Here is a 14278-nt window from a genome sequence, read left to right on the forward strand (position 1 = left end):
CAGTACTGACTGTATAAGGGAAGATTAAAGTTTGCTAAAATGCATGCTGCTGTATACCACACTAATTGCAGTGTGTTTACACATCTATACAGCACTGGGCTGCAACATGGTAAGATCTCAGCCAAGAAAGGTCTGGTCTCTATTTTGATAGGTTATCACTAAGTGTTCTGCGGGAAGTGATGTTGGCCATTTATAGCAGTGACATCTTCCCTGACAGTCAGTACTTGCCCAGTGTCCCAGCATGGCATATGGGGGGACGCCGATGCTGTCTTTTTGATAAGGCATAAATCAAGAAACTTTTTTAAAGAACAGCAGTGTTAATCCAGCTCCCCTGTGAAAATGTTAAGTCAAGCAAGTCTGCCTTACTAACTTACACTATCAATTTAAATCCCCCCTGCAGTTTCAATTGGATACAATGTTCATTTCCTGTCCAGAACTTGTATACTGCTGCCGAGCACAATTAAAACCATTATGACTTTTCAACACACATCTGGTTGCTTTCAGTGATGAATTAAGTGATTCACGTATCTATCTAGTTTGTAAAGTGCTTTAGGATTCTGTAGGATAAAAGACCCTGACCAAATGTAAGTTACACATATTACTCATTCTACTCCCACTGTCAATTTCTATTCTGTACCTTTCTGACTATAAACCAATTCGTTGTAGATTTGACAGACTTAACTCCTTTTGTGCAACATAATGAGTGCAGATGGATCAACTTCCCCATTTGGGTGCTCAGTGTGCACAGCTAATATTCCACCTACTGGAAAACAGTAGTTCATTATGATCTATGAGAAATGTTAAAATGTTGTATGAGTGATTCCAAGGAGATACAATGCATGTGTAATTTAAATTCACAAACTGAATCTATTACTTTCAAAAGGCTTGAGGCTGCATAAAGGAGGAAGGACTCATTTAATAATCACGTCAGGCCCAGGTTCAAAATTATAGCTGTTTGAGTACACTAAAGGCAGTTGGTGGATGATTTTTCTCAAGGGCAACAGCCATACTTTTTTTCATTTTTTTTACATGGACAAATCTGCTGTGATTCTAACAAGGTCATAAAACAGAAACCTTCTGTCAGAATTTTCATGGTACAGTAAGTCACTCTCTGCATTCCTGATCTCATGGCAGTTGGAGGTTTAGTGCCTTTAAATCTAACTCCTACCACACAGATGAAATCCTCCAAAGCCTTCTGCCTAATGGACAGAAAAGATTGAGCTGTGGTAATTAATTCACTGCACTGCCCAATTCTTAAGATTCCTTATCATTATTCCTAAATAAATGTAGCTCTTGACTGTATAGTTTGCCTTAAGTCTGACTGGATTATTATTGCGGTTTTGTATTGCCATGGGAAAATGCTAGTTTACTATGCTGAATTTTTAAACAAACATTTAAAATGCTGAGCACCTGTGACTTTCTCTGAGTAAAAAGGACTTGAAGGTGCTTAGCAGCTCTGAAAATCCATCCTTAAGGATTTCATTTTACAAATGGACACAGGAATTACCATATCAGACTGGACCACTGGTCCATCTAGTCCACCATCCTGTATTCAAAGAAGGTCCAAGAAACTCTGATTATAGAATAGCCTGTTGTGGAGAAAGAGGGATTTGTGTGGTATTTTTTATAAATATCATATGCCTTCAGGCTGTCCGTAATATTCTCCTGCCTCAATGCACAGAGTTAAATCAATAGGATTGTTAAAGGAATCAGGCAGGAAGGCAAAACAATGACACAGATAAGAATGGTCGAGGAAATAACAGGGAAATTGTTTATTGGTTTCATCTAGGCTAAGAAGAGTTTACTCTCCCCCAGACTAGGCATAGTATGAAAGGGGATCCAAAACATCTTTGAAATGATGGTGCTGGGAGAAAGGGAGGCTGCCCAGGGAGTGGCAGTGAGAGCTAAGAGACACATTGAAAGAGAACATGCTACGAGCAGGACAGTCTGGTTCTCCCCAGAGACAGGAGTTAGCTAAACTGAATAGAACTTACAAATACTTGCAAAGAAAGATTAAGGTGTAGGTATAGAAAAATAGAGAAACAGAGTCCTAATATCTAACATTTTGCTCTGCAAGCTCTGGATGAAAAGATAAATAATGTTTTGTTTTGAAGAATCTGTTTCTGTCACTGCACACTTACATTGTCACAAGCTCCAGAACGGAAACTTTTACAGGTGCCAAACCCAGTAGAGCCTGTCACATTAGCACAGTTAGGAAACAGGGTAGGGGGCTGCAGCACAGAGATCCAGTCCCAGAATGGTTGAACTGTATGCTTCCACCCAGAGTATGATGCGGAAGCCAGGCCTGTCATCTAAGGGGTGCTCTCAAGAGGGACAAAAACCACAGTTTCACCTGTAACCATGACGCCTGTCCATACAGAAAGTTTCTTTCCAGTTTCCATGACTTAGTGGCTGGCTCATGCTTTGAAATGTTACATCCCTCAACAACAACAAAAAAAGTTGTATCTCCTTTAATGTAATTGTCTGAGCCAGTTCTCATCCATATAAATGGCTAATCATTTTACAATGTCTTCTAAGTTGTTGGCAGGAATGATATTTTATGGCTGTGCATTCCGTGGCTACACAAATCTTGGAAATCACATTAAAATCTTAAAGGGAAGAATCAAGAACTGCATCTGGTGTACACATGCAATACTACTGTATCTAGTTTGTATGAAGTATCAGAGGGGTAGCCGTATTGGTCTGGATCTGTAAAAAGCGACAAAGTCCTGTGGCACTTCATAGACTTACATACATATTGGAGCATAAGCTTTCGTGGGTGAATACCCACTTGGTCAGACGAATGTTTGCATGATGCACCCATCAGAAAATAAAACTGTGCCTTAACTCATATCGGTTACTTAAAGGTATATCTAAACAATACAATACTCTTAACTACTGCATGATAGGGTAAATGAGATGCAGATAACTAGTTAGACTTTTTTGGAGGAAGGGAGGAGAGTGTATGTGGCAGGAAGGGGTGGTGCTCGGATATCTTCCCATTTACCATTAAACGTTGTGCCTTGAGCCTATATATTGGCCTGTCCTCTCGCTTAAGAACTGGACATTGGTCTCTCTGGGGCCAGAAGAGTCTCCCAAAATGACATTCAAAGTATGTTTTCTTCTCCAGGAAAGGAACATGCTAACTCTACTACTGAGCCTTTGCTGATGCATGAAGAAAAAATCAAGTCTAACACCATAACTCAGATCCCCCGACTCTCTCAGAGCATGGTCCACGGTTATTTTCTATAAGAATTGCTAAAATATAGACAGAATTTCCCACCTTAAAAGTTTGTTTGAAAATATCCAAAAAAAAGAAGCCACTGAAGTTATATGAACTCAATTCTAACAGTCTCAGCACTTTAAACCTTATAATATTTCAATAATTGATTGTTACTAGCTAGTAAGTTTTAATTTTTAGGCTGCAGTAGCTAAGAAAAAAACTAGAAGAGCAAAATATCGAGTAGACTAATAATATGTCATCAGTTTCCCTTCAAACAAGAGAACACTGTCCTCCACCAACTGCTTTTCATAGAATCCTGGGTTGGTTGGTTGTTTTTTTTATTAAAATAAAAAATTGGTAGGACGTGCCATGTCATTTCAAGAGATGTCCAGTTGGGCACATTCAGACCACAAATAATTAAATACAACAAGAAGAAACTCACCTGAAAATTTTAAGATGTTTGCCATTCACAATGTCAGGAATGTCTAAAGGGAACAAAATTAAATACAGTTAGATTACCAGCATAAATTATCCATAGCAATTCTCATTTCAGAGCAAACATTAAACTAGGACTTCAAAAATGTATCAGGTATATGCTAGCTGAAGGACTGAATCCACAAGGTCAAAGGTGGATACAGATCATAGAGAGAATAGCGAGGTCCAAGGGTAATAATCTAGCAGGAAGTCTATCTTTTCTCCCACAACTGCCAGGAAGGGGGTGGATGCTGGGACTTCTAACAAGGTGCTGTTTCTGAGCCTATTTTAGCAGGGCAGGGGGGAGACTCTCCCAAGGTACTTTATCAACTTTTTAGTTGCCTCTAGTCACTGAAAGGAAGCTTCATTTCATCTAAATGTTTGTCTCAAAACCAGCAAAAGATTTAGGCCCTTAAAAGGAAGCTGCAAATGCCTACACTGAGATTAGCAGCATAATGAAGTTATTTGTATTACAATTGTACCCTAGAGTCCCCATTGTGCTATACATACATACACACACACACACACACACTCCAGAGAATTTACAGTTTAAACAGACAAACCAGTTAAACTATGGGAGAAGAGTCCCATTTCAAAACTGATTTAGGCACTTTGGCTCCTAAATTACTAAATTTGTTTTGAATATAGGACTTGGACACTTTTGAAATTTTACTTGAAGTGACTTTGAATCACAGAAGTGTAGAACTGGAAGGGACCTCGAGAGGTCATCTAGTCAGGCCCTGCACTCGTGGCAGGACTAACTAGACCATCCCTGCTCTTAAAAATCCACAATGATGACAATTCCACAATTTTCCTAGGCAATTTATGCCAGTGATTAACTACCCTAACAGTTACCAAGTTTTTCCTAATGTCCAACCTACACCACCCCTGCTGCAATTTAAACCCACTGCTTCTTAACCATTGATAGGACAAGGAGAACAGTTTTTCTCCTTCCTCCTTGTACCTTTTATGTATCTGAAAACTATTATCATGCCCCCTCCCAGTCTTCTCTTCTCCAGACTAAACAAACCCACTTTTTTTCTATCTTCCCTTATTGCTTTCTAGGCTTTTAATCATTTTTGTTGCTCTTCTCTGGACTTTCTCCAATTTGTCCACATCTTTCCTAACATGTGGTGCCCAGAACTGGACACAATACTCCAGTTGAGGCCTAATCAGCACAAAGTAAAGCAGAAGAATTACTTCTCATGTTTTGTTTACAACAGTTCTGCTAATACAACCCAGAATGATGTTTGCTTTTCTTGCAACAGTGTTACACTCTTCACTCATATTTAGCTTGTGATCCACTATGACCCCCAGATCCCTTTCCTCAGCACTCCTTCCTAGAGAGTCATTTCCCATTTTGTATGTGTACAAATTGACTGTTCCTTTCTAATTGGAGTATTCTGCATTTGTCCTTATTGAATTTCATCCTATTTACTTCAGACCATTTCTCCTGTTTGTCCAGAACATTCTGAATTTTATTCCTATCCCTCTCAGCTAGGTATTGTCCACAAACTTAAAGTGTACACTCTATGCCATTATGTAAATCACTGATGAAGATATTGAATGGAACTGGGACCTAAAACTGAGCCCTGCAGGACCCCACTTGATATGCCATTCCAGCTTGACTGTGAAAAACTATTAACTACTTTCTGGGAATGGTTTTCCAAACAGTTATGCATCCACCTTGTAGTAGCTCCATCTAAACTGTATTTCCTTAGTTTGTTTATGAAAAGGTAATGGGTGACAGTATCAAAATCTTTACTAATGTCAAGATATACCACATCTACCACCTTCCCCATCCACATGGCTTGGTTCTCTGTCAAAGAAAGCTATTAGGTTGGTTTGACATGATTTATTCTTTAAATCCATATTTCCTGTTACTTAGCTCCTTATTATCTTCTAGGAGTCAGCAAACTGATTGCTTAATTATTTGCTTCATTATCCTTCTTAGTACTGAAGTTAAGCTGACCGATTTGTAATTCCCCAGGTTGTCCTTATTCCCCTTGCAAGAGATGAGCAAACATAGTGCCCTTTTTCAGTCCTCTGGAATCTCTCCCATCTTCCATGAATTTTTGAAGATAATCACTAATGGCTCAGAGATCTCCTCAGTCAGTTACTTGAGTATTCTATGATGTATTTCATCAGACTCTGATGACTTGAAGACATCTAACTTGTCTAAGTAATTTTTTAAACTTGTTCTTTCCCTATTTTAGCCTCTGATCCTACATCATTTTTACTGGCATTAAGTAAGCTGGATGTCCAGGTGTTACCAACCTTTTTGATGAAAACTGAAACAAAAAGTGATTTAGCACTTCTGCCATTTCCCGTTATTGTTCCCCCTCACCCCCAAATGAGTAACAGGCCTACCTTGTCTTTGGTCTTCCTCTTGCTTATGTATTTGTAGTATATTTTCTTGTTACCCTTTATGTCTCTAGCTAGTTTAATCTTGTTCTGTGCCTTGGCTTTTCTAATTTTGTCTCTATATACTTGTGTTATTTGTTTATATTCATCCTAAGTCAAATTACAAAATTTCCACTTTTTGTAGGACTTATTGAAGATTTCCTGGTTAACCCAGGGTGGTCTCTTGCCATACTTCCTATCTTTCCTACGCAGTGGGCTAGATACTCGTACAAGGTCAAACAGATCATTGCCTGAACTGGGAATCAAACCCAGGTTTCCAGTTCAAATAATTAATTTTAAAGATCAATAAAATATTAAGAAAAAATTAAGCATGTATAAGATTGTATCTTCATGGAGGGGTATAATCAGATCTTGCTGTTTAAACCCCTGGATATCCAAATGACAATCTCTCTTTGGCTGTGGAACACGCCATTTCCCCCACGCAAGCCATTCAACTGTCTTGGCTCCTATCACCATCTGAATTGCCTGGAAAACTTGAGGTAATGCCTGCTTGAGTAACAGGGCACCTTCACTTTACTATCAATATATCTGTTTACATAGTAGTTGAAGTTTAAACTGTTAATCATATATCATTATTATAAACAGAACTCTTGGTACTAAGAAGCTGTCATTTTGCAATTACTGAAATTTCTATTTTAAAGAAATACAGTTGTATAATTTGTAATTACAATGTTTTGTTTATATGGTATGTTGAGATTTGTCTTCTTTTTCCTTAAGTGATTTTATCTCTTGCTTAATCATAATAAATAGCAGTAGCTTTTAATGAGAGTCTTTTATATTGATTAGTGACCTGCCTGAACCTAACTAAATAGGAAATAAATGGGATTGAGTAATACACTGATTATCCAACTTTTACTGATTTAACAGTATGCAGAATATAGAATACAAGATTTTTGTATATAGATGTACAGGAGAGATGATTTTTCTAATTTCCAGTTGAAATTACATGGCCTGAACTTACTTATATCTTATGCATTCCTATTGGCATCAAGGTGGTTGTACAGGGTGCAGATCAATGCACAATTTGGCCAAGAACCTTTAGGCTGTTTTACGTGACACACAGCCATTCCCTGTTTCTTGGCCATTTCTAAAATCTTACAGGTGACCTATTTCTCATGCCATCAGTAATAGCGAACACTTCAGAGAGATTCTAATGCTCAGAAGCTTTGAAATTTTAGCACAGCTTGAAATGCCTTATTACTATCTAGAAACAACTATATAGATTTAAGGAGCAGCAAAGTATCTCAACAAGGAATGATGCTACCTCTGTAGCATTAAATCTAAATTACTGCCTCATGTCATATAAATGTCACATTTCAGATGGCTCCTATGCTGTCTTTGATTGACCCTGAACACACAGTGAAAGTTAGAAGCTATTCTTTGTCCATCAATTTTCTTCACTCTCAAGGTAATAAGCCAGATAATTCTATCAATATTGGATTATGTATCACATTTCTTCATGATAAAATATAGCATGTTACTTATCATTCATCTTTGTTGTTGTAGTTAGACTGCTGATGCGCTTTAAAAAAAATATTTTCCTTACACTGAATTATAAGGTCATATACTGAAGTGCAACCATACATCAGATAGGCCTTGAGAAGTACTGGGCATTATCTCAGCTGTTCTACCTATCTTGATTACTGCAACATATCTACACTACTCTACACAATCCCCAAACCCTTAATTTTGGGTCCTGTATTTTAGTGAATAGCTTCAATGAGAAAGGAGTCCCTAAAGGAATACTGACCCAAGCCTTGAAAATCTGACACATACCCTTCTTGGCTTGTGAAAGAGGCATGAACAACTGGTGCTACTCTCAACTGAAAAAACAATGCCTCATTCAGAGGAGGACTCTTCCTTTCCGTCTTCAAATATACCAATAGTTTGACCAACACTGAAGAAACCCACCCTGGACAAATCAGTTCTACCCAACTACTGCCCAATGTCAAACTTCCCATTCCTGAACAAACTCAAAGAGAAGCTAGCCAAAGGCCAACTACAAGCTCATCTAATTGAAGCTAAAATTCTAGACCCGTTATAATCTGGATTCAGGACAGAATATGGAACCGAAACCACTTTAGTGGCACTGAGGGATGATTGCCTCCTGTCAATGGATAAAGGACAGATCCATTCTGATCCTGCTGGAGCTCTCTACAGCCTTCAACACTGCTGACCATGAGATATTGCTGTCTCACCAGGGAGAGGGAGCAGAGGTCCAGGGTAATGCACTAAAATGGCCTGAGTCTTTTCTGGAGGGACACAACCAAGGAGCAACAGTAGAGAAGCAATTTCCCATCACTAGACCTCTCACTTGTGGAGTCCCACAAGGTTCAATTTTCTTCCCAGTCCTTTTCAAAATTTACATATTGCTACCAGGCAAACTGGTCAGACTACTCTCCTCTCCAAGTTCAAGGTACATTTCTTCCACCCTGCCATCTCTAACATAATACACAGAAACACGTATATTTAAAAAAAATAAAAATAAAAAACCTTACCAAAACAAAGGCACTGCACCTTCTCCAGATGAGAGAACAAACACTACATGACAGATGAGTAGCCACTTCATCTAATGTATTACTGGAAGGTGCTCAGATGAGCACAGTATAAGAATGTTTGTAGAACGAATGATTGCCTCTGCTGCTGCTCCTAGCTTAACTGAACAGTAGCAAAGTGAAACTTTCCCAACTCTTGTTAGTTTTTCTGCTGCTCACAGGCTTCTGAATAGCACCAGGGAAAACTCAAGATTCTGGTTAGTTTTCACTCTGTAGCTACTTGGCAGAACTCTGAGCAGCAGAGGCACAACTGTCTGAAGACTTAAGGTGACATCTCTGCATCAGTTTATATTTGGTTCATATTTAGAATATTTTCTTCACGTAAGTGCTAAATCGGTTTTGGAGGGGGGGTTTGGTTTTGGTTTTTAAATGGAGTTTAGCTTCTTTAGAAGTAGACTGCACTGACATGAGAAAGCTTCCAACTTGTCACAGGAGAGTATATAATCCAAGCTTTTCTGGCTTGTACAAAATCAGTTGAAAATAAATTTTGCCTTTTCCTTTATTTTCCTGGCTAACTCAAGTGCTTTACTCCCATGTTGTGCAGCAACTGTTGTAATAATTGACCCTGCAGATTTATCCTAATTGTGAACTCAATTGTAAAAAGTGAGAAGTTTATATAGTGTTACAACCTATCATAAAAAATACTGATGGGAGAAGGTGCAAAAGGGGGAAAAAAAAAGATTAAACTAGTGCAAACAGAAACTCCTGCTGATACCACTCAAGGACTGTAATTAAGATCATGCCCACTAAAGAAAAAAAGTGTGAGTCCCAAAATCAGTAGACCAAAATTGGTGTGTCAGAAATTAGGCCCAATAATTAGAGGATTGGCTATTCTGCTCATCACTCCCTAACAAAGATTAGAGATGGGGAAAGGGGGGGGGGGGGGAGGGAGTTTCACCATCATGGCTGCCACCTCTACCATCTTCTAGGACCTCAGGAGCCACTGTGACATTGTTCAGTTTTTGTCAGCCTAGTCCTGAGAGATGTCCTGACCAGTCAGGGCCAAGAGAGGGACCCAGATGACATCAACACCTTCACTGTCTCCAGCTAAATCCCAAACACCATCTAGGATGTGAGACTGTGTCACACACACCCTGTGTATCCTTTTCCTGCCCCACCTTATTCCTTCTCTTTCCTATCCTGCTCCTTTTTCCTTCTGTTTAATAAAGGTCAGGCTTAGCCAGCCAAGACTATATATTTTGCAACACTGCTGTCAGCCTGTGACCAGGGAGAATGATTAAAGCAATTCCTTAAAACTGCCTGAAGCTGGTACAAGTTTACCAGGGCTCAGAGTGGCTAATAAGACCATGTGCCATGCTGCTGTTTCTCTAGCAGTGAAGATACTAGTGAAGACAACACAGAGACAGGAACCATTTTCTATCTTTTCTATTCTTTTTCATCCCCGCTTGCGTGCATTTATCTTGTTTGTCTTCTAGGAAACGGGATTAGTCTTTAACAGCTTCAGTTCATTTTTTTTTTCCTGTGCAATATATAAACACAAGCTAATGCCATGTTTATTTGTGTTAAATAATATAATTTCCTGAAAGATTGTGATAAAAGTATGATTCATCTTGAATTGGAGAGAGGAGATTTGGTCAAAGAGATTTAAAAAATAAAATCTCGATCAGTCCATACTCCCAATTAAAATGCTATTAAATGTTGTTGGTATCTACCACAGCAATAACAGATATTTTACTTTTGTAGAATATAGGAAGCAAAAATCATTTAGATCTAGATTAACCTTATTGTAATACTGCAATATAATCAAAAGATTTATGGGCACTGGTACACCTAGAAAGTGAGTTAAGGTTTCCCAGGTTTAAAAAAATGAACATCTACAGATCATCTACTGGAAGTGAAAGCACTAGGATTTATTGTTCAAAAAGCGAAGTTTTATTCATTAATAGCTATGCATCTTTAATAAGCCCATCAACACAGTGCCTAGGCATGCTACCAACACTACAGTAGTACCATATTTCCTCACAAAAAGGATATACACTTGACAGGCATGACAGACGTGAGACCCAGGAAGCATGAGGAAGTATGCCAGACAGACATGGATTTTTGTGACAGTAAGTTTTAAACGTATTTTCGGGTTCATGGCTTACTGAGCTGTTTTCCTGGGGAATCCCTGAAGGGTGGTTAATGCAAGTTCTTCAACACAAGTTATGCAAAAACTCAGTTTCTGAAGCTTTGCCTCTTGAGGAGAGAGCCACTGATCAGTGTCACCTATTAAAGGAGATCCCAACTTCATAAAGAAACACTTGAACTGTCCCACGGTTGTTCTTAATCTGACACCTGATATGAACTTTTAACCAAGGGAACAAACCAGGTTGAGGGATTTGAAAGGCTGGCACCTTCCAGAGCCCTATTTGGAGTTGAGGGAGATCTCTATTAAGCTTTTAGAATGCAGGTAGTACCTTTTATTGTGTTTGAATTGTTTTCACTATGATATTTTGCCCGAAGAATAACTGTACTTTGCTTTGTGAAGGCTGACTGGTAACTTGTGTACCCTGCTGTAGCTCCTGAAGAAAGAGAAACATCGAGATGCTGGATCCCAGTCAGACCTGATCCTTCCACAATCTCTCTCTCCAGTCTGGAGGGAGAAACATGGGTCTCTGTCCAAAAGAGGTGATGGCTAAGCCTGAAACCTTAAGAGAGTTACAACTGAAACTGTGACAACAGGCCTTATGGTGTACCTTGAGGTCTTCAGAGTAGTGCACCAGGGAAGCGTGGTGTGTATAGTCAAGAGCCCTTCATCAGAAATGCCATGTCTTTAGCTCTCAGATGTTGAAATATAGGGTGTGTTAGCAAAAACACTATATGTACTCTTGATGGTAGTATTAACCAAGATGTCTAATATTCTGTCTTACTAATGGATATTATCACCAAGTTTTTTGAAAGTGGATGCCTTAAGTTTGTCTCCTAAATCCATATTTAGGCAACTTAATAAATGGCCTATTTAAAAAAAAAAAATGCTGAGCATCCAGTTGCTCCAACTGAATTCAATAGTTGCTTAGCATTTTTGAAAAATCAGTTATTTTGATGTTTAAATATGAATCTAAGAAAATAATTTTAGGCACCTTATTTTGAAAATCCTGATATTAAGCTTTTGTTATAAATAAAGAGAAAATATTTGGGGTTACGTTCAACCTAGCATCTTCTCAAACAGAATTTTTGATCCAATTGGAATCACAGATTATATTGTTTCCATCTAAGCACCAACAAGATACTCAGTCCCGTACAGAACTGTTAATACAGTTCCTGTCCAGAGAATTTATACATTGGAAGACAAAGTGCACTGTGATATCAAAAAAAAAGGCACTACCTCAGGAATAAAAAACTGAAAACATCTAGGGAAGGTAAAAATACAACAGCTTAGGCACCGCAAGCCTGGGAGGCGGGAGAAGTGAAGCAGCCACGACGTGCTCAGGGAGGCAGGGCAGGGGTGAACTGGGGCGAGGAGTTCCCCTGCGTGCCGCCCCCCCCTTACTTGCTGCAGGCAGCCCTCTCTGTGCTCCCCTGCCCCAGCTCCCTCCGCCTAAATGCCGGCAGCGACCAGGGCAGCCGAAGATCTGGCCGCCACAGTCACTGCCGAAGAAAATGGCGCTCCTCCAAATTCTAGCGCCCTAGGCAACTGCTTAGGTCACCTAAATGGTTGCACCGGCCCTTACAAAAAAAAACAACTTCCTTAACAACCTCACTGATTATAAGACTGAAGCTTCCTTTATTGTTACTGTTCCTAGAAGAATATGTACAGCATTTACTAATTTCTCTGAATACTCAGCTGCCAGTGTAGCTGTTTAAGAACTTCTGCATGATATTCAGCCTGTTAATGATCAACTAGTGAAGAAATGTACAATCTTGAGTATCTATTCACTTGAACATGATTGTTTATACAAAAATGTCAAACCTTGGATGACTTTTAGAACTCCACTTTTATATTCTAAGGCTGCTTCAAGGCAAAACACACAACACAGAAGGGAAAATTCTGACATCAATAACAGAGAGAGACACTCAAATATAAAGTCAGTTTGAAGATATTCCCTTTTACTAGAGAAGCCTCTAGTGATGATGATGAGATAGAGCCATTAAAGCACAGTCTCCAGCTGACTTCCCATTTTTTTCCTCCCCTTTCCAATTATAGTATTTAGCAGCAACAATTTTCTCTGAATGAGCTCTAGACTGACTGAACCTTCAACAGCTGCGATGACAAATGATGAATAATTTGAGGCTGCATTTAACATGTAAAGAGGCACCAGCAAATTAAAAAATGTCACATTTTTGCGATTTTTAAACTTACAGAAATAGTAAGAAAAAATTCAGACTTTTATAAATGAAAACATCTTGTTTTTTATTTTTTCCAGTTTGTTTACCTTGTGCATTTGATAGAGTTGTTTGCTAGCCTATTTCATTGACTTTTTTTCACACAGCATCAGGAGAGAAAACACATTTTTAAAAATAAGGAAACAATTTTTAGAACCATAGAAATTGGAAGGAGGACTTTGTATTGGTGAACAACAATTTGAAAACAAGAATAGATTTTTTAAAAGTCATACAGATTGCTTCCCTATTTCTGCCTGAGAAGAAATGCAAAAGAGGAAGCGAGAAGAAAGAATACTGGATTCCCATTGTGCACTAAGTCACATAGCTTAACACCATGAACCCCTGAATTGCTTGCTATCTCATGAAGAACAAGATATGAGAAGCTCTGGAGGATTAAGTATGGCTGGTGAATATTTTGAAAACCTTTCATTACTCCCCACTATCCCCCCGCCCTATGAACACTGGAAACACTTATTTCAAAGAAGCTAATTGGCCAAGATTTTACCTTCGAAAGCAGGAAACAAATGTTGATTTTTCCATTTTGTTAATGAACTTTATATCACTATGAAAGAATCACTGACTTTGAACACTACTGCTTCTAGATATTGAAGTAAACTGGTTATTTGGCTCCAAAAAGGGTTTATTTTTAAAAAGTAATGTGTCAGGTCATTAAATTTGATATTACTTTCTACCACATCCTCCTCAACACAGCCTGGATCTCAGTCTCCACAATTCCTTTCCTCATCTCAATGAGCCTTGTTACACTTGATTCCTGCTCTTGCCCATCAGCCTAGTTCCACATACATGATTTTCAGTCATTTCAGGCTCTTTCTCAAGCATAGCTGGTATTTGCATACCACCTTTAAAGAGAATATATATAGGGATGCTATTAGTTCACTTAGGCTCAAAAATTTCCATTCTTTAATGTTAATCCCATGCAGTATCCCAGACCGAGACCTTTCATTGGTAATACTCATGCTGCGGTTCTCAAGACACACATGGCTCTCTTCTCAGCTATTTTTAAGACATGATGAGACACTGTGATGATAAAGGGGCAACTTAAAAATAAAAATCATGTCTTGCAGTCTGACTTTATTTGTATTTGTGATAGCAGCCAGTGAAAATGCTGAAATGTTCAAATTAGAAGTTAAGAATATTGTTCTGAGCTGTCTAATGGGCTATTATAACTTTTGTTATAAATTACAGCATTATTGTATTCTAAATGTTTCAGGGTTTTGTTTCAGGGGCCTTTGGTTGTTAAAGGTTAAATGTTAGG

The 14278-nt window shown here is 38.6% G+C and overlaps 1 protein-coding gene across 3 annotated transcripts in view; it reads right to left on the reverse strand.

Moving 5' to 3' along the window:
• Window positions 1-14278, reverse strand: part of TMA16 (translation machinery associated 16 homolog) — a 67966-nt gene that overhangs the window by 31322 nt on the left and 22366 nt on the right. For all 3 annotated transcript variants that reach the window (XR_004000493.1, XM_030563274.1, XM_030563273.1), the window contains exon 6: window positions 3666-3708. Coding sequence is in view for 2 of the 3 variants with exons in the window: in XM_030563274.1 (XP_030419134.1) it covers window positions 3666-3708 (43 nt within the window). In the remaining variant the exon portion in view is untranslated. The remainder of the gene's footprint in view (window positions 1-3665; window positions 3709-14278) is intronic.

Source organism: Gopherus evgoodei, chromosome 5 (assembly GCF_007399415.2).
Source record: "Gopherus evgoodei ecotype Sinaloan lineage chromosome 5, rGopEvg1_v1.p, whole genome shotgun sequence".
NCBI classification, from domain to species: Eukaryota; Metazoa; Chordata; order Testudines; family Testudinidae; genus Gopherus; species Gopherus evgoodei.